The sequence below is a fragment of the Phacochoerus africanus genome, chromosome 15 (genome assembly GCF_016906955.1).
Source record: "Phacochoerus africanus isolate WHEZ1 chromosome 15, ROS_Pafr_v1, whole genome shotgun sequence".
In the NCBI taxonomy this organism is placed as follows: Eukaryota; Metazoa; Chordata; class Mammalia; order Artiodactyla; family Suidae; genus Phacochoerus; species Phacochoerus africanus.
The window spans coordinates 90,345,060-90,363,520 of NC_062558.1; the positions used below are offsets into that span (position 1 = coordinate 90,345,060).

General features: G+C 49.5%; 1 protein-coding gene across 3 annotated transcripts in view; it reads left to right on the forward strand.

Moving 5' to 3' along the window:
- Positions 1-18,461, forward strand: part of WDFY4 (WDFY family member 4) — a 280,348-nt gene that overhangs the window by 242,083 nt on the left and 19,804 nt on the right. For all 3 annotated transcript variants that reach the window (XM_047759613.1, XM_047759614.1, XM_047759615.1), the window contains 6 exons: positions 735-854; positions 2,674-2,791; positions 3,693-3,802; positions 12,801-12,954; positions 15,321-15,412; positions 17,507-17,719. In XM_047759613.1, coding sequence (XP_047615569.1) covers positions 735-854; positions 2,674-2,791; positions 3,693-3,802; positions 12,801-12,954; positions 15,321-15,412; positions 17,507-17,719 — 807 coding nt within the window. The remainder of the gene's footprint in view (positions 1-734; positions 855-2,673; positions 2,792-3,692; positions 3,803-12,800; positions 12,955-15,320; positions 15,413-17,506; positions 17,720-18,461) is intronic.

Here is an 18,461-nt window from a genome sequence, read left to right on the forward strand (position 1 = left end):
GTGGCTTCCAGCCTGGATGAGCTGACATGCAGCCTTGGGTTCTCAGTGAAAGGAAGAGACTCAAGAGAGCCAGTCCTGCAGATCACTCTGCAAGCGGAAAGTAGCTCTCAGTCACTTACATCCAACATCCTTTCCCAGTAGCAGGCCGAGGAAAGGAGAGACCGCAGCATGTGGTCCCATCGGAGATGATGGCTATACTGTACTGCTCTTTCACCAGTTGGCCTTGGTGCACTCTTCCCAGTTACAGTCCCTGTCTCCGTTTGTGACTGTGCATCTTAGAGCAGAGGCCCTAAGAGCCAGTGTTACCCAACAGGCAGGGTCAGAAGAAAGTCCCTAAAGTCCCAGGGGAAGACAGATCACTCAGTCTGCTGGTGAGGCCTCCTTCCTGTGACCGCAAATCCCCCCCCTCCGACCCCCTTGTTATTCTAATCAACTTTTGAGTATCACACCCAACAGTTAACACAAAAGAATGCTCTAGCCTCAGCTTGGACTGCTGAGCTCTATTTTTTTTCTGGCTGACTTTGCTCCCTGACTCTATTTGCTTCAGCTTGTGTTGGAGTCAGTATGGCCTCCCCAAGTCGGCCCAGCTCCACGCACAAGGTGCTTGGGGAACAGCGCCCTTCTCTGAGCTACACAGGGAAGGGCTCCTGCTCAGGGCTGGGTGTTGGACCCCCATGGCTCTCAGGAAGAAGCCGGCTGTGTTTGATTTGTCCCCTCTCTGTCTCTTCTGGTAGAAAAGGGACATCAGCAATTTTGAGTATCTCATGCACCTCAACACCATGGCTGGGAGGACCTACAATGACTACATGCAGTATCCAGTGTTTCCCTGGGTCCTGGCCGACTACAGCTCGCAGGTATGTGTTCACGTGGTCAGATCCTGTGGCTTTCTGACCCTGACCACCGGAGCACCCAGTCACACAGAGCCTCTGTAGCAGGACTCAGTCCATCTGGGCCTGAGGGCCTCTCCGGGCTCAGCCGCTCACCTGTCCAGCCCCACCTGGGGTTGAACCACATGCCTAGTACACTAGCTAACATGTGCCCCAGAGGGTTTCCTGGCTCACTCGCAATCGTGAAGGCAAGGGACATCTGCGAGATAGGGCGGGTGGACCACCATTGATCCCTCAAGTGAAGAGGGCCATGGAATGCATTCTTAGAACCAACATGTAGCGAGAGAGAGGGAGGGAAGGTGAGAGAGAAAAAGAGAGAGCAAGAGAGAGATACAGGGAGGACTAACTCTGACCTGACTTCAGGAACTGAGATAATGGCATGTGGATGTCATCTCAGATCAGGACCAAGACCTGTAGCCATAGGGGAGGCTGATAGCTGGACCAGATCACCTGCCTTTTTACTTCTGTCCCTGGACCTCAGCAGGCAGGGGAGGGAGGAGCAGGAAAGATGAAACAGCTGGGCTGTGGTGATGTCACTGGGGATGACTGGCTATGGAGCAATGCCCACCCGGGCCCGGGCCATCAGGAGGTGTGTTGGGCTGTGTCTGGAAAGGGCAGACGGTGTCCGGCTCCTGGTTCAGATCAACCCTGGCCAGTCCTGCCTTGAGCTGTTTGGATGACCGACCCCCGGGATTTGGGAGAGGAGCCACAGTCTTTTGTGACCTCCCATCCGCACTTAAGACACTAGACACAAAACCATTTCTCACCAGCCATAGGTTGCTTCTCAGTGCACTAATGATCATCTGAGGCCGAGGTGTTTCAAAAACAAAACTTGCCAATCCAGTTTTAACTCACATGTTGCGAAGTTGTGGCTCACCAGCACGTTTGGTTTAGCCCACACCCTGTCTTACAATTTTGATTACTTATCAGTGTTTAAAATTTGGGAGAGGCTGGATTTCCAGTATCTTTTGGAGAATCTGGAGACCTGGCAGCTGTGAAGCCCTGTGCTGCTCTGGCAGAATCGACTGTAGCTGAGTGTGACTCTCCACGGGTGCCTTCACACCAGGGGGGTCGAGGAGCGCCTGCTTCACCACCTGCTGGCCGCAGGTGTGAGATGCTGGCAGGCCCTGCCTGCCCAGGACAACTGCGGTGATTCACTGCTAGTGAAAAGGAAAAGCAGTCTAAAGAAATAGCTCCTATCAAGACGCACAAACCGCAGGGAATTCTCAGCCCTTCTGCTAACATGCAGAACACCTCTGCTGAAAGAAAACATCTCCGAGGACACCCAGCCTAGAAAACTCTTCCCAGCTCCACTGTTGTGTATCCCAAGGGCAGGGGAGGGGACACCATTCATCCTTTCATTGCCCAGAAGGAAGTGTGCCTCCAGCAACTCGAGCCCTTTGATTCTCAGCAAGGACCCTGAACTACTGAAGCAAACTGCTCCCCGAGGGCAGGAGCCAAGTGGCCATTGACAACAGGAATTCTTCTGAAAGTCTCTTGGGTAACCCGTGGCCATGTTCTGGGTTGGGTCAAATTGGAACAGTTCAGTATGAACTCAATCTTCCCCTCCTCTCATTTTCCATCTCTCCCCTATTAAGTTTTCGTGGATCACTGGCTACAGGGCCGTAAAACCCTAGCAGGCCTGCTAATCACCAGAGGAGGGTCAAACCAAACGACAATAAACCAATAAAGAGAACCATAAAACTAAAGAGCGTGGCTCCTGAAGATTTGCTGGGGCACACAAGAGGGTCCAAGGGAGTTAACTCCACCTGCACGTGTCTTCTAGACATTGAACTTGACGAATCCGAAGACTTTTCGGGATCTTTCGAAGCCCATGGGGGCTCAGACCAAGGAAAGGAGGCTGAAATTCATCCAGAGGTTTAAAGAAGTTGAAAAGACTGAAGGTGAGTAGATCCCAGCTTGGTTTCCTTCTGCACTGCTCTTCGCCTGAATGCCTTAAAGTGATAGCTGACAAGGATATAGGCAGTCATCTAGCCTACAGACAACTTGCTGGCAGTGAGGTGGCTGAGCCAACACTTGGGGAAACTGGCTCAGGCCTCTGCCGACTGTGCCACCAGCCAACTCTGCCAGTGGCTGATGATGGAAGCAAGTCCCATATTTGCTCTGGCGTGTTCATTTGCAAACTGGGGCTAACGACTAGCACCAGCATTGATGCATAGGGTGGCTGTGTGGACTTGGGGAGAGTGACAGAGGGCACACAGCATGCATGGCATCCAGGGTGGCAGCATCACTGTCATTCTCTGCTAGAGGGTCTGGCCAGAGCACTGCCTCAGAGTTCCAGCTGCAGCATACCCTGGGGCCCCTGCAGCCCAGGCCCCTCTGGGAATGAGGATGCCTGTGTTCTCACTCACATCAGTGTCCCTGAGTTAACAAGCCTCCCCTTCTTACACAGGTACTTCTACTCTAAAAGCAAGCAGGAGAAAGTGCTGCTGTGGGACTGTAGGCACCTTGGGGCACCGGGAACCCCTTAAGTCAGAAGAGCAAATTGCCTTCCCATGGAGTCTACCCAGAGCCTGGCTCTGCCTGTGTTCCTGAGGGCAGATCACTGGGGACTTGCAAGTGCAGCTGAGGGTTTTGAATGTGCTTTGTTACCATTGGCAAACATTTGACCGTTGACCAAATTCCTCTGACATCTGTGAGCAGAACACCCAGGCTTCAGTTCCTGCAGCAGCTCTCTTAAGCTGGGCTTGTCCTGGCTGTTCTTGAGCACAGGATAGCCTGCCTGTCTGCCGCCTGCCCCTGCACAGGGGAGGGCGCCACCCCAGGCATGTCCTTTCGTTACAGGAGACATGACCGTTCAGTGCCACTACTGCACTCACTATTCCTCAGCCATCATTGTCGCCTCCTACCTGGTCCGGATGCCACCCTTCACCCAGGCCTTCTGCTCTCTGCAGGTGAGCTTCCCCGCTCCCCTACACCCCCCCCCCCCACACCCTCACAGACTAAGAGCTGGGCTTGGAACCCCCTGCTAGAAATCCAGTCCAATCTTGAGCCTGTGATTCCCACTTGACACTGGCTCCAGGATTCCTGGTCATCCAGCCAAGGCAAGCTGCTCTTCACAGATACTCCTCCCTCTCTGCCCAATAGTCTTGCAAAAAGACTCTAAAAAATAAAGAATGAGAGAGAAAGAGAAAAAAAAAACTTGACCTAATTAAGTTTTAGTGGAGAAGGAAAAACAGGAAGCATGAAGACTTCCTTGAAGTTAGCTGGTCTGAGGCTAGAAAAATAACCACAAAGAAGGAAGAGTGAAAGGAATATCACTTGTGACATCAGAATGCATCAAGCTCTGCTAAGTACAAGCCGGAAGACTTAAAAAGAAAACAAAATATTTGAATACTGAAATGAATAGCTAACCCAGAGAAAGAAGCTAACTACTTTGCCTCCTCCTGAGCTAACAGACCATCACGCCTGCTTAGGGTTGCCAGATTCCACAAATAAAAATACAGGCTGCCCAGGTAGATTTGAATTTCAGATAAACAATAATTTATACTAAAAAATTATTTGTTGTTTATTTGAAATTCAAATTTAGCTGGGCAGCCCGTATTTTACCTGGCAGCCCAACATAAACTGGAAGTAGGCAAGTCTGACTCTGAGCAGATGGCAGTGTTCAAGGCATCGGGATTGCTAGACAGAGTCCCTCACAGGAGGCTGATAAGGTTTTTTTCTCTCCTCCTCTCTGACTCCATCACTGGAATCCTGCTTCAAGGTTATCCAGAGGCACAGGTTTTGACTGGGGAGAAGTATTGGTAGCCCAGCTGCAGACAGGTGGCTCAGCCAACCTTGAAGCGAACTCACTGCAGGGCCCAAGTTTAGGGCCTGTCTTTATCCCGGCCTTGCAAGGGTCCTTTGGAGAAAAGGGCTTGAGCACAGTGACTAACAGGCTACTGAACGCACAGGGACTCACTCTGACAGCCAGGCTTTGCCAAAGGAAAAGCCCGAGTGCCCCAAGAATTACTGGTTTTGGTCCAAGCTCACCAGCAAGGTCATTCTTTATGGTCACTCAGATGACCTTGACCCCGAGATCAAAGGCCACTCCGAGTCAGCAGTAAAGCCACCTCCTGGACCCTGGGCAGGAATGGGTAGGCAAGGTCAAGGTGCTTTCTCCAACTAGGAGCAAAATCCCTCTGGTCTTCTGTTTCTTGGCAGTCCTCTGTCTCCTTGAAGGCATGGATTGTCTAGACATTGTATAACCATCTCTCCCTGGAAATGCACTCAAAAATAACAAGTGTGCTTCCCCTGAGCCTTTCTCAGGAAACAAGCATTTTAAGTAAGTTTGGTTTGGAGAACAAATGGCCCCTGAGCTGTACCCCATGCCAGGAATCCCATCCAGCTGTTCCTCATCAATCCACAAGACGTGATGGTCCCCGCTGATGACGATGGCCTGCCTCCACCAGGGGAGTTCTGGGTACTTTAAAAGTTTTGCTTTGCCCCTTCAGTCTCATGAATTACAGCCCCATCTCTACCTGTCACGAAGGGTCTTCTCACATTGAGAGGAGGCAGACTGAAATAGAAGCAGCGAACTGTGAGATTTGCGTTCCAGCTATGCCACTGAATAGACACAAAATCGTCTGCAGGTTATTTTACTCTGGAAATGAGGGTTAATTATGCACATCTCCCTGGGCTGATGAGATTAAGTGAGGAAATGTGGGTAAAGCCCCTGGCTCAGGGCTGGCGCCATGAAGGTGATCAGTCATCAGTGTTCCCTTCTTCCTCCTGCCATCAGCCACATCTCATCTGAGCAGGCAAACTACTCCTCTCTGGTTTAAGCTAATTCAAGGCAGTCTGGGCTGTGTCAAAGCATTCCAAACCGCATGAGCCAGACAAAACAGGTGTGCTGCAAGCTTAGTGGGCTAAGGCCACTTTGCAGCTAGTCACAATGGGTCTGAGCTTATTTTAGCCAGATGGGTCCATTGTTGACCATCCCAAACTGGTCTGAGACAGTGTAAACCAATGGGAAGTGGGCAATGGTAATTTTAATCTGTTTTTAGATGGCGCAAATGCAGGCATATTAGCTCTAGTTCTTTTGACCCCCCTGCTGAAATCTGATGTGACTCCTGGTTTTGCTGACTTCAGATCTCGCCATGGCACACTGGCTCACCTAAGTTGATATATCCATGAATTGGTTTCACCTTCCTACTTTCTTTTTTTTTTTTGTCTTTTTGTTGTTGTTGCTATTTCTTGGGCCGCTCCCGCGGCATATGGAGGTTCCCAGGCTAGGGGTTGAATCAGAGCTGTAGCCACCGGCCTACGCCAGAGCCACAGCAACGCGGGATCCGAGCCGCGTCTGCAACCTACACCACAGCTCACGGCAACACCAGATCGTTAACCCACTGAGCAAGGGCAGGGACCAAACCCGCAACCTCTTGGTTCCTAGTCAGATTCGTTAACCACTGCGCCACAATGGGAACTCCTCTTATTTTTTTTTAATTGCCCAATTTATTTATTTTTTAAACTGTTTCCCTTTTATTATTATTATTTTTAATAGTTATTTCCCACCTTCCTACTTTCAATGGCCTTTTCTAGTGGGTCACAGCTCATCCAAGCCTTTGGAACCAGCAGAAGAACCAACCATCTTCTGCTTTTCCCTTAGAATAAAAGATGAATTTTAGTGCTCCAGGGAATGAATAGCAAGGCTACGTCTGGGGGAAATGTGTTTGGATCCACTTTGGGAGTCCTAGGTCTTGTGCAGACCTCCTAAGGAACCTTCTGGCATTTTCCTGGAGTCAAGCTTTTCCCTCTATCCCCCTGCCTCCTGAGAGGCAAGCTTATTTCTTCTCAAGAGACCTTTGCTTCACCCCTGGGTGGGGATAAGGAAAGGAGCCTCACTACATTCTACACAGCCCAAGATATCCAGCCCCCAACCCCAGCATGGATCATGGAGTGGGGAAGAATAAGGGTGGGGGTGTTGCAGAATCAGGGCAGTGAGGCCTTTTTCACTTATCTGGAGCACAGGGAAGTGAGAATGCCCAGTATTTCCAGAGCAGGTGCACACACACGAGTCAGCATAAGAAAGTGCATGCTCTTCCCTTTTGCATTAAGCAAACTCTGACTCTTGTCTATTTTGTGAATATGCCAGAGTGACATGCTCGTTCCATGGCTCTGCCAAGCTTTGGGGTGGACAGCTGGTGTCTGGCTTGCACCCCTTATGTCTGACTCACTGGTGGCAGGTAGGTACAGTGTGGGCCATGGCCTCTTCACTGGGCACCATTCAGAGGGGTGTAGACAGCCTAAGAATCAAAGTATAGTATATTCTGATTCCTGTGTATGAAGTTTCCTTGATGCTTTTTGCTTTTAAATCTTATTAGGCTTAGGCTGGTCTTAGGAGTGATGTCTACCCCCACTGTTGCTGTGTGTGTTTTTCTGTCCCAAACCTGTTATTACAGTAATAGCCTCTTACAATCCAGAAAATATAGAGTAAGGGCAGTGTGACCAGGCAGGGAGCATATGAGGGCAGTGTGACTGGGCTCTATTATTCCCACTCCTTTGGGGTGTGAGACTCCTGTCTGTGGTAGCTGGAGGCTGTAATTCTCAGGAACTTCGCCTACTAGGAGTCGGTGTCTCTGAGCCTTCAGACAGGGAGCACCGGGAGGCCACACCACTGCTGGAGCCATGGCCCAGGCCCCTATTTCCCTCCTGGCAAGAGCACCAGTTGCTCTCAGGCCTGAGCTCGGGCCCAGCCCAGGGGTGGGGGGTGGGCGGCAGAGCAAAGCAGCCAGCACCCCTGTGGGGGCACAGGGCCCCTACCACTGCCACATGTAATAAGAAACTCAAAGTGCTGTGTTAATTAAGCCATAGCCCCTGTGAAGTCAGCTGTTACCAGCAGTGGAGAAGGGTTTTCTGAACCACCTGAGGTGAGATGGCTGGTTTTATGTAAGACATATGCACAACGCAGGGCACCGAGGACCATGGCAGCACCTCACCCCACACGGGCTATTCACCTGGGGGCTCCGTGGGTGCCAGCGCTGGGACACAGTGTAATCATGTCCAAAACAAAAGTGTAATTATTATTACACTGACTCAGTGGGGAGTATTAGAAAAGGCACAAGTGTAAAGTCGGGCAGACCAGGGACAATGTTCTGACTCTAGAACTTTCTTTTTTGTTGTTGTTTTTGTTTTTTAGGGTCACAGTTGTAGCATATGAAAATTCCCAGGCTAGGGGTCGAATCGGAGCCACAGCTGCTTGCCTACACCACAGCCACAGCAATGCTGGATCCAAACCGCATCTTCAACCTATACCATTGCTCATGGCAACGCCAGATCCTTAACCCACTAAGAGAGGCCAGGGATTGAATCTGCATCATCCTGGGTAGGGTTTGTTTCCACTGAGCCACAACAGGAACTCCTATGGCTCTAGAACTTTCTAACTGGTAGGGTCAAATATCTGAGCCCTGGTTCATTCCTCCTCCTGTACAGTAACCCCGAATTAGCAAGGGGGGCCGGAGGCTCAGAGTTGAGATCTGGCATGAGACCTGTTCACTGTTTCTGAGTGCTTCATGTCCATGTACATCTCCTTAAAAGCAGACAGCACATTTTTCAAAATGCTTTTGTGGGTTTTATTTGAGTAAGAGGCCACATCCTACAGGAAGAGAATCTAACGGTTGCTCTGCATCAGCCCCTCCTTAGTGGAGAGCAAGACGGATGGAGGAAGCAGCTGCCCAGGATCCCGGGCTTCCCAAATCCAGGTCGGACCTACAGCTCAATGAGGGGGCGTCAGAGACTGAGGAAACCTGTACTGCCCCCCCACCCCGCACTTCTTTGGTAGTGGTGCTGCCTCAAAACTGCCCTGACAACGTGCTCGCTCCTTCTCTCCTGCCCCATCCCAGGGCCCCCCCACCCCCCCGACTTCCCCTCACACCTCTATCCACTTCTAATAACTTCTAAATCCTTCTTTTTCTTCTTCTGAGGCCCTGGTTACTTTCCCCCAAGCATGCTGAGATCAAGGTCCAAGTCCAGGGTCACTCCTGAGCTCCTAGTTGGCAAAAGGGAGGGAGGCAGCAGCTGGGCACATGGCTGGCACTGCCTGGGACACACCACACACACGTGCGTGTGCATTCACTCACCCGTACTCTCACTCACACCCACACATGCTCACTCACACCCACACACTTTCATCCACACCCACACTCTCTCACACTCTCACTCACACCCACACACTCTCATGTACACAATTGTGTTCACACCACAACAATCATGGGAAGTTTGCAGAGGAGGGCATGGGAAGTCAAAGGGGTTTAGAGACTTCCTGGAGTTCATGCTGCAAGTGGGTGCTAAAACGCCCTCACAAGTCCTCTTGGTTTAAAGCCTAGGTGCTTTCTGTTCACACTGCCCACACTGCCTCTTTGATGGACAAACAACAGCCTCTTAGGTCAACTGGTGTACAGAATGGTCCTGTAAGTGCCTTGTTTACATGGGATGCTTTTAAATTACTGGAAAGGACGTCCACAGTGAGAAGGGGTCATCAGCCAGCTCAGAAAACCAGTCTCACTATTTAGATGTGGAGGTGGGTTCATTTGGGTCAGTCCCACCTGGAAGGCAGAATAGACTTCTAGCACAGGTTAGCAAAATATCTGTGTGTTAATTGTCCTGGAGTACAGGTGGTTACTGGACTCCCGGGGGTGTGGGTCAAGAACTGAGTGATTTTTTCCAACATAGTTTCCCTCCTCTGTTGGAGAGGGTTTAAGTGTGTTATCAGTGAAATACCCATCCAGGGACACAGGTGCACGTGGACTCCATGTCCTTGTGCAAAAGAATAGCACCTTCAAGACAGAAACTCCTTCCAAGGTGTTTCCAGTTTTAATCCATGCACAGTAATCATGGACTTTACTCTGATTTTAACTTCTGTCAGTGGTCACCAACAGTCCTTGCTGGCCACTCCTTCCTTCATTATTTTACTTTTAATTTTGATTCATCTTAGTCAAATTGAGGACCTCTTAAAGCATTTTTGTTGAGGAAAGATACTGAGAATTATACTATTTCTGAGCCCTTCAATATTCAGAATATCTTTCTGGTGTCTTTACATATGAGTGATGTCAGCTGGACATAAAACCTTTATATATATATATAAAACCTTTTGCCTCAGAAACCTCCAAACCTCAGCTGCCATGACTTATGACTTTAATGCTATCTAGGAAAGGTCTTCTGCCAATAAGAGGTAGTTCCTTTGTTGATGATAATAATCCTGCTATTAGTTTTTTTCAGTCTGTTTAGATACATATAGGATTCATTATTCTTTTTTTTTTTCTTTTTTGGCTGTGCCCACAGCATGCAGACATTCCCAGGCCGGGATCAAACCCCTGCCACAGCTGTAACCAGAGCCACAGCAGTGCAATGCTGGATCCTTAACCCACTGAGCCATAAGGGAGCTCCCAGGATTCATTATTCTTGATATTCAAGAATATGTACATAATAGATTTAAGAGCAGGTCTTGGCCCAGTAATTCTCTCTGATCACTTCATTTCCATCCAATCTCTAGACCTAGTTTTGTTGTTGCCTTAGTTTGTTTTGGACTTTGCTTATGGAGATGCTCTATAAACCTTGATTGTGCCTCCCTGCCTCGCTCCTTTTCTCTCTTTCTTCCTTCTATTTTCTCTTCCTTTCCGCCTTCCTTCCCTTCCTGAGAATCAAGCTCTGGTGGGACTCCCTGCTGGCAGCTGCTGGAGTTTGTGTCACCCCACAGACTTACAATACAGGTAACAAAGCAGCTCCATTTTTCCTTCCAGGGAATTTGGCATTTCTTTTGTATTGCAGAAGTGAGAAAACCCATTAATTTTGAAACAAATGTATGCAAATACATTTATTAATATAGGAAATAGGAAAATCAGTTATTGCTTCCTTTATAAATAATACAGGCTTAAGTTTTAAAGATATTACTTTTGCTAAAATGCATTAGACAGCTGTGAAAAAAATAACATTTTTCTTTGTGGTAATATCTTTAACCAGATTTGTAGCACTAACAATATTTCCTATGTATATATTATTTTTATTTAATACAGGTAATCTTTTTATTACCAAATCATATTGTTTCTCAGGAGATTACCATCAGCATTCATAAAAGCTGCAAAAGAAAAACGGGATGAGGAGGAGGCCTCCATCCCCCGCAGATGGAAGGCTGGGGCTGCAGATTAAATACACAAAGCTCTTAACACATTTCAGGGAGCGACTTGTTAGGGGCAGATTTATTTAGAAACATTTCCTCCATTTTGTTTCCGTTTCCATTTGAACCTGATGGTGGGTGTCATCCCCTAATTTTAACCAAGAACAAAGCAATCTTGGTTTGAGAAAAGCCACCTCTTTAAGCTGCCCCAGTACTGTGTTTGGTTGCAACCTCAGGGGTAACTGGTTTTGTAGGTGTCCCGGCCCCTGTGCAGAGGGTGGCTGATGGGTTTTCCCTGCATCCTCATATCTGACTCCGAAAAGTGACCAGTTGGCCAAGATGCCCAGGTGTGGCCTCCCTCAGGTGTGTGGCAGGTTCTCCTGTCTCAGTAAGAGCTGAGTCACCTTGGACACACATAGCTGGTCATTTGTGCCAGACCCCGGATTCCCTCGGGTAACTGGCGCAAGAGCAAAACAAAGCCTTTTGGAGTTGCCCTCATGGGTTTGACCCCAGCTCTGCCATTCATTTCTTTGGGAAAATCAATAAATTTTGAGGAGCCTCATTTTTCTGGCCTGCAAAATGGAAATGCCCGTCCTTGTGAGGACTAAGAGCATCTCTGCGTGCACAAATTGCTAGCATATTCTCTACCCTTCAGCCCCACTGCCGCTGCGAGCAGCTTCCTTAGGTAAACACTGACTGGAAGTCTCAGCCCCCAAAAAAGTGAAGGGAGCTGATGGAGCAGAGGAGGGCACTGGCGCTCTGGGTTCCGCCTCTTTGTTCTTGGGGCCACATGTGCACTCTGCAGAGGTTGGCAAAAGGAAGGCACGTTCTGATTGCTCAGTTTTGATAGGGCAAACCTGGCCAAAAAAGGCCCAGTTTTGATGGGGACAAGTGAACTGTTGAATCCCAGGGAGGTGTCCCTTAGTTATCCCTAAACTTAAGCAGACAGACCCAAATCTCAGCTTTAGAAACCTTTTTGGAAGCCCCTCTGCCCACAGGGTCTTCAGTCTTCCCACTGGGACCTCTCTGCCTCCTCCCAGCCCCCAAGATCACCTGATGAATAAGGGTAGAGTCAGCTGAAGGGATTTGACCAAATGAGAAGAGCAGAGAATCTAAGGAAACAAGGTTGGGCTTGGTGGGTGCTACGCATCTTGAGGTACCAGCCTCCCCGGTGCCTCCAGTTCTCCACCCTCAGACCTGTTTTCTCGCATCGAGGCTGCTGTGTTACATGCCATCAGGGCCCTGACCTGACCTGCTTTCCTCCACTTCTGTTCCTGGCTGAGGCCTTGCTCTCTGCTCAGAACCCTGAAGTCTTCTCCACCACCAGGCTTGTAGACGCATCAGGCTTCTCCAGGAACCTTTCCTGCACATAGAATGTCTGACTCACTCCTTGTCCTAGAGTTGTTTCTTATATCCTGTCTTTGTCCCTGATTCAGACCTGACCCTCAGCAAATGTGGGCAGTGGTTAGACAAATGGTGGTGGTTTTCCTGTTGCTGATATAAACTCCAGTTTCCAAACTAGGAAACATGGATCCCTTTATTACAGTGGGTCATACATCCTCCATGGAAGCTCCCAGCAAGGGTTCCAGAGAGCGGTGGAGGGAATAATTTCCTGAAGAAACCAGCACACACATGCATTGACTGACGCATGCACGTGTGTGTGGGAGCAAATGAAATTTCCAAGGCCAGAACCCATGCCTGGGGGACAAAGTGGACCAAGGGAGACCCACACTAGTGATGCCTGTGCACTCTTAAGTTCTTACCGCATGAGCTGATCATGTCGCCCCTTTTCCACTTAGGGTGGAAGCTTCGATGTGGCAGATAGAATGTTCCACAGCATGAAGAATGCATGGGAGTCAGCCTCCAGAGAGAACATGAGTGACGTCAGGGAGCTGACCCCAGAGTTCTTCTACCTGCCCGAGTTCCTGACCAACTGCAATGCTCTGGAGTTTGGTGAGTGGAGCCCAGGCGAGGCTGCAGGGCCCAGGTAGGGCAGGGCTCTTTCCCGCAGCTCCTGGGTCATACCAATATCTTCGCTGAGCATTAAACACATTGGCCCTCACCAGACCCCTGTGGTTGGTGTGAGGCCTCCACTGGGTGGCAGCACCTGATGAGGGGGTGGGAGCTGAGAAGGACACAGCCTCAGGCTGCAGGACCACTGAGCCACCATCCCACCCATGGGCCTCCCCTCGAGGGTCTCCAGGCCTCATTCTGCAGCAAGACGGCAGCCAGGAAGCAGGAGTCCTTGCTAACAGCCAGGCCTGGCACTGCCTTGCCACATCCCTCAGGCGAGTCCCAGCCCCGCTCTAGCCCCATTTCCCTCCAAGTCCCACAGTGGGTTAACCTGGACCCTGTGAGCAGGACCCAGAGATGCTGCATCTCCTAGCATAGACTGCAAGAGTGTCCACAGGTGATCACATGGGCACCCTGGCCGGGTCCTTCTCTTTCCTGCCCTCCTGGTCCCACCCCAGGGTGAGCCATGCCTTCCTACCTACAACTTCAGAGGAGGGACAGAAATTTCGGGAGACCCCAGCAGGCAGGTTCCCTGGTGACTAGGTATACCTTGGGAGCTTCCACTGCAAACATCAGGGCAACTTGTGGAGGTGAGATATATGAGCCTGGGGCAAACATGGCCACTCCTCACCAGAGGCAGGGGGTGGAATCTCCCACCCTGAGGTGTGCACATGTGCATCAGCACCAGCACACTCCTGGCGCCCCAAAGCTCCCCTTCCTCAGGGCTTCCTTCATTCTCCAAACACCACATGTGGGCCTGCCCCTCAAGCCAGACCAGGGGAGCTTGGATGAGAAGAGCCAGCCCTGCCCCAGGCACTCACCTCTCATGTGGTGGTTTGCAGACAGAATACCAGTGGGGTGTTTAAAACATGCCGAGGCCCACGCTTGCTGAGCCTGGGCCCATGGAACTTGGTGGCCTCAGCAGCATTCAGATTCTCAGATGCTTCACATGCTTCAAGGATGAGAACCTGAAAAAAGTAAAGGGTAGTTCCCCTAAGATGAGATGAAGCCCATGGTAGGAGTAAGCCAGGGAAGGTGGCAGCTGAGCAGAGGCGCTGCCAGGGTCTGGGGAGAGGGGTGTGCGGAAGGGGAGCAGCAGCCCCCCCCCCCCGCAAGGTGGAAGCTACGTGGCTTCTGTAGAGGGGTGGTGCCCAGCTGTAGAGAAGCTGCCCATCAAGGACCCGGTATCCTCAGGGGCTTCAGGAAAACTAGTGGCCATGAAGCACCTACTGTATGCAGGTATTTTTTAGGCACTGAGATTTAGTTGCATGTCCCGAGGGATTTATATTCCACGTGATGACAAGGGAAGGGGGTAAAAGTATAGACAAATAAATAAGTGAAATGCTGTTTGATGCTAAGAAGTCCTATAGGAAAGAAAGTAGGAAAATTCTTCAAGGTGACTCTGAAGCCCTGGGTTACTCCTGATTCCCAGGAAGGACCTGCCTGTGGAGGTGACAGGTGAACTGAGATGGAGTGATGAGAAGGGTCAGGCTAGCCCTGAAGGCCAGAGAAAGAGGGAATGCATTCCCTCCATGGGCACAGTGAGCGCTCTGGAGCATTTCAGCAAGACTCTAGCTAGTGTTTATTGAGCAACCAGAAAACGCCTGGAACTATTCTAAGCACGTTATGTGTTATTTTCTCTTTTAATCCTTGTGCCAGCCCAGGAGGTAACACGTAGGAAAGTGACTCCCCAAGAGGTTAAGCCGCTTGCTCAAGGTTGTACAGCTAATGGGGAGGAAAGAGACTTGGGCTTGAAGCCAGGCTCCTGTTCTTAATGTCTGGGGACGCTCCCTCTGAAACCCTGCTGTCTTCACTTTTAAAATGCAGGGAAAATGCATAAATTATAGTGTAGAATGAAGATTCAATAAGATGATGTGTGCCAAGCACCTAGCATAGTGCCCTGGACATAGAGTTAGGTACTCAAAATACCAGACATAGAGTTAGGTGCTCAAAATACCAGAGCTTTTATTGTTACTGTTATTACCTCCTTATTGTCTTAGCGCTGTATAAAAATCACCCAGATGAAAAGGCGCAGAGTAGACGTACAATGATGACACTGCAGTTTTATGCACAGACACTGCTTCAGACACAGGGAAGGCCTCATGAAGGCCTGGTGGGGTAGAAAGCTTGGAACCCAAGTAGGAATATCCCAGGCAGATAAGGCGGGGTCACTCCCGACAGAGGAGGCAGGAAGCAGTGTGGCCAGCGCAGGAATCGCGGGACAGCATACCGTTTACACCCCGTGGTACCTAGCTCAGTCTGGGCTCCCATTCATTCAAAGCCCTGCTGTTTTTCACCCCATTCAGGCTGCATGCAGGATGGAACAGCACTGGGAGACGTGCAACTCCCTCCCTGGGCTGATGGGGACCCTCGGAAATTCATCAGCCTGCACAGACAGGTGAGTTGAGTGGGGTCACGGCAAAGTCCCTGATATCCAGAATAAGGACTTCAAGGGGCCTCCGTATCCGTGGAGGGCTTCTGTCCAGGTGGAGGGCTGTGATAAGCACTTTTTGAGGCTTCTGTGCCTGGAGAGCCCAGAGGAAGACCTGGATCCTGAGCCTGGGTTGGCAGTAAAAGGCTTGGGCTCCGTTTTTAGAGCTCCATTGGGCCTTTCCCTAGTGAAGTTTGTTGTGGGACTCACTGGGGAAAGCCAATTCAGATTCTCATTGAATGGCAAGTTGGGGACAAGGCATGGACAAGCCCTGCAACATATTGACCAGTATAGGTCAGAGAGAGGCTCCCACTGGCCAAAGGATTTACCAGGACTGGGGAGGACTTGACTTACTACCTAGAAAAATGGACATGGGAAGAGACCAGAGGCCATCTTGGGGCCACTTATTCTGGATCAACAACTGGGTTACCACAAACTCACGACAACATGTTCAACATCATTAGCCTTCAGGGAAACATACATTAAAACCAGGAGATTCTGGAGTTCCCACTCTGGTACAGTGGGTTAAGAATCTGACTGCAGTGGCTCAGGTCACTGTGGAGGTGCGGGTTTGATCCCCAGCCTGGTGCAGTGGATTAAAGGATCCAGCATTGCTGCAGCTGCAGCATATATTACAGCTGTGGCTCAGATTCAATCCCTGGCCCTGGAACTTCTATATGCTGTGAGTGCAGGAAAAAAAAAGGAAGAAAAAAAGAGATAAACCATGAGATTCTAGTGCACATTTGGAAGAAGAGCTAAAAGTTAAAATACTGATAAAACCAAGAGTGAGCAAGGATGTGGAGCAACCAGAATTGATCATGCATGGCTGGTGGGGGAAAAAAAGGGCACAGCCACTTCGTAAGAGATTGGTCTTATAAAGTTGAAGATGCTTTTGCTGTATCAGCCACTCGCAGGTGTTTACCCAGGAGAAATGAAAACAAGTCTACAGAAAAGTTTGCGTATACATATTCATCAATTTTATTTATACCAATCAAAAACAGAAAATAATCAAAACATTTATCAACTGATGAATGGCTAAACAAATGATACATCCACACTGTGGAATATTACTTAGTCACAAAAAGGAAACAAATGAAGGCTGCATGAAACAACATAGATGAATCTCAGAAACACTGTCCTAAGCAAAAGAAGCCATAACCCAAAGCTACATGTATACATATGGGATTCTATTTTTGTGACATGTTGGAAAAAATAAAGTATAGGGAGAGAAAGCAGATCAGGGGTTAAGGTCAGGAGTAGGAGATAAGCACAAAGGCGTATAAGAGAACTTTTTGAGTTAATGTAGATATTCTGTATCTTGATTCTGGTGGTGGTTACATGACTGCATGCATTTTCCAGGACACATCAAATGGTAAACATTTAGGGAAAATTTTATTTTATGTAAATTACACCTAAAAAATAAACAAAAAATTGGAGGCAGGCCTGACTAGTACCAACAAAGTTGCCTTTTCCCCTGTCCTTCTCCTTGGCTAGGAGAAAGTTCTTCCCTGGGTTGTCTTTGCCTCAGCAGCCATCATACTCCTGTGGCGTTACCCAAAGGTGGCCTTCTCAAAGCCATTTTGGCCATAGGCCTCAGAAAATTAACCTGGCCCAGGTGACCTAACTTTCCCAGGCCAGCATATAAGTCCACGTGTCCTCCCAGAGGATCAAGAAGGAGAGCCCAGACAATTCCAAATGAACGCCTTTGGGTTCTGGGGACCAAGCTTTGGAGTTGGGCTCTGCTCGGCTGAAGTGGGTACCATCTCTCAGGTGAATTGGGACATGCAGCTACTGACCCACATGTTCTCTTGCTCAAGGTTATTTTATGGACTGGCTGGGCTGGTCAGACCTGTTTTGCCACTAGCTGGAGGCAGGAATTAGATGCTCTCCATGGACTGCCCCTCTGCTGCTTAGTGCTCATCCAGCCCAGGGAGCTGTCTTGTCTTTCCTGTCTGTGCTGAGCCAGCATCCTGAACCACATAACCCCTCCTGATCTGTGCAGAGGGCCCATGAGTTTGTGAGGGGCCTGTAGTTTTCATGCTCTTTGGGGTTTTGTTCCAGGCTTTGGAAAGTGACTTTGTCAGTGCCAACCTGCACCACTGGATAGACCTCATTTTTGGGTACAAGCAGCAGGGCTCAGCCGCAGTGGAGGCTGTTAACACCTTCCACCCCTACTTCTATGGTGACAAAATGGACCTCGGCAGCATCAGAGACCCGCTGATCAGAAGCACCATCCTGGGGTTTGTCAGCAACTTTGGACAGGTGCCCAGACAGGTACCACATGCCATGTCCTTTGTCATGCTTTCTCTAGAGTGTGTGCAGGGTGAGCTTGGATGGGAGAGAGAGTGATGAACAAGAGGAGCCCGGAGAGGCACAATGGTCTGCGGTCGGTCACCTCCCTTCAGCCTTCAGTATCAGTATCAGGGCTGAACCCTCCCTTACCACCTGCGGTTTATCAAGATGATGGCATTGTTAGTGATAATGAGGAAGGCCACCTCCCTCGGGGCTGCATGTGGTAGACACTAGGACAGATCCACAGCATTTAGGTCTTTGTATATGTTATCTCTCCTAGAGGGTTGTTGTAAAGATCCAGTGAGTTAAAACATCAAGTGCTTGAAAGTGCCTGAAATATGATTAGCACTCAACAAATTTTAGTTACTTCTGTGATTGCCTCGCTGAATCCTTTAATAGGCTCTGGGCATAGGGTCATTCGTTTACAGATCAGAAAACGGTACATAAATAAGTACTTAAAGTTGCACCATTAGCAGGTGACAGTGAGGTAGTCTCACCCCATCCAGCTGGCTCTGAAGCCAGTGCCCTATTGGCCCCAGTATGAGAGCATCCAAGTTCTGTCCCCAGACCCCCTGGTGAAATGGCAGGGGGTTTACATGGGCCTTTCACTCCACCAGCTCCACACCACATCAGGACAGTCAGTTAGTGATGGGAGGCTGTGCGTTTGCGATGACATCCTGATGATGGCGCGCGAGAGAATCAGGTGCTTGTTTGACTATCCCAG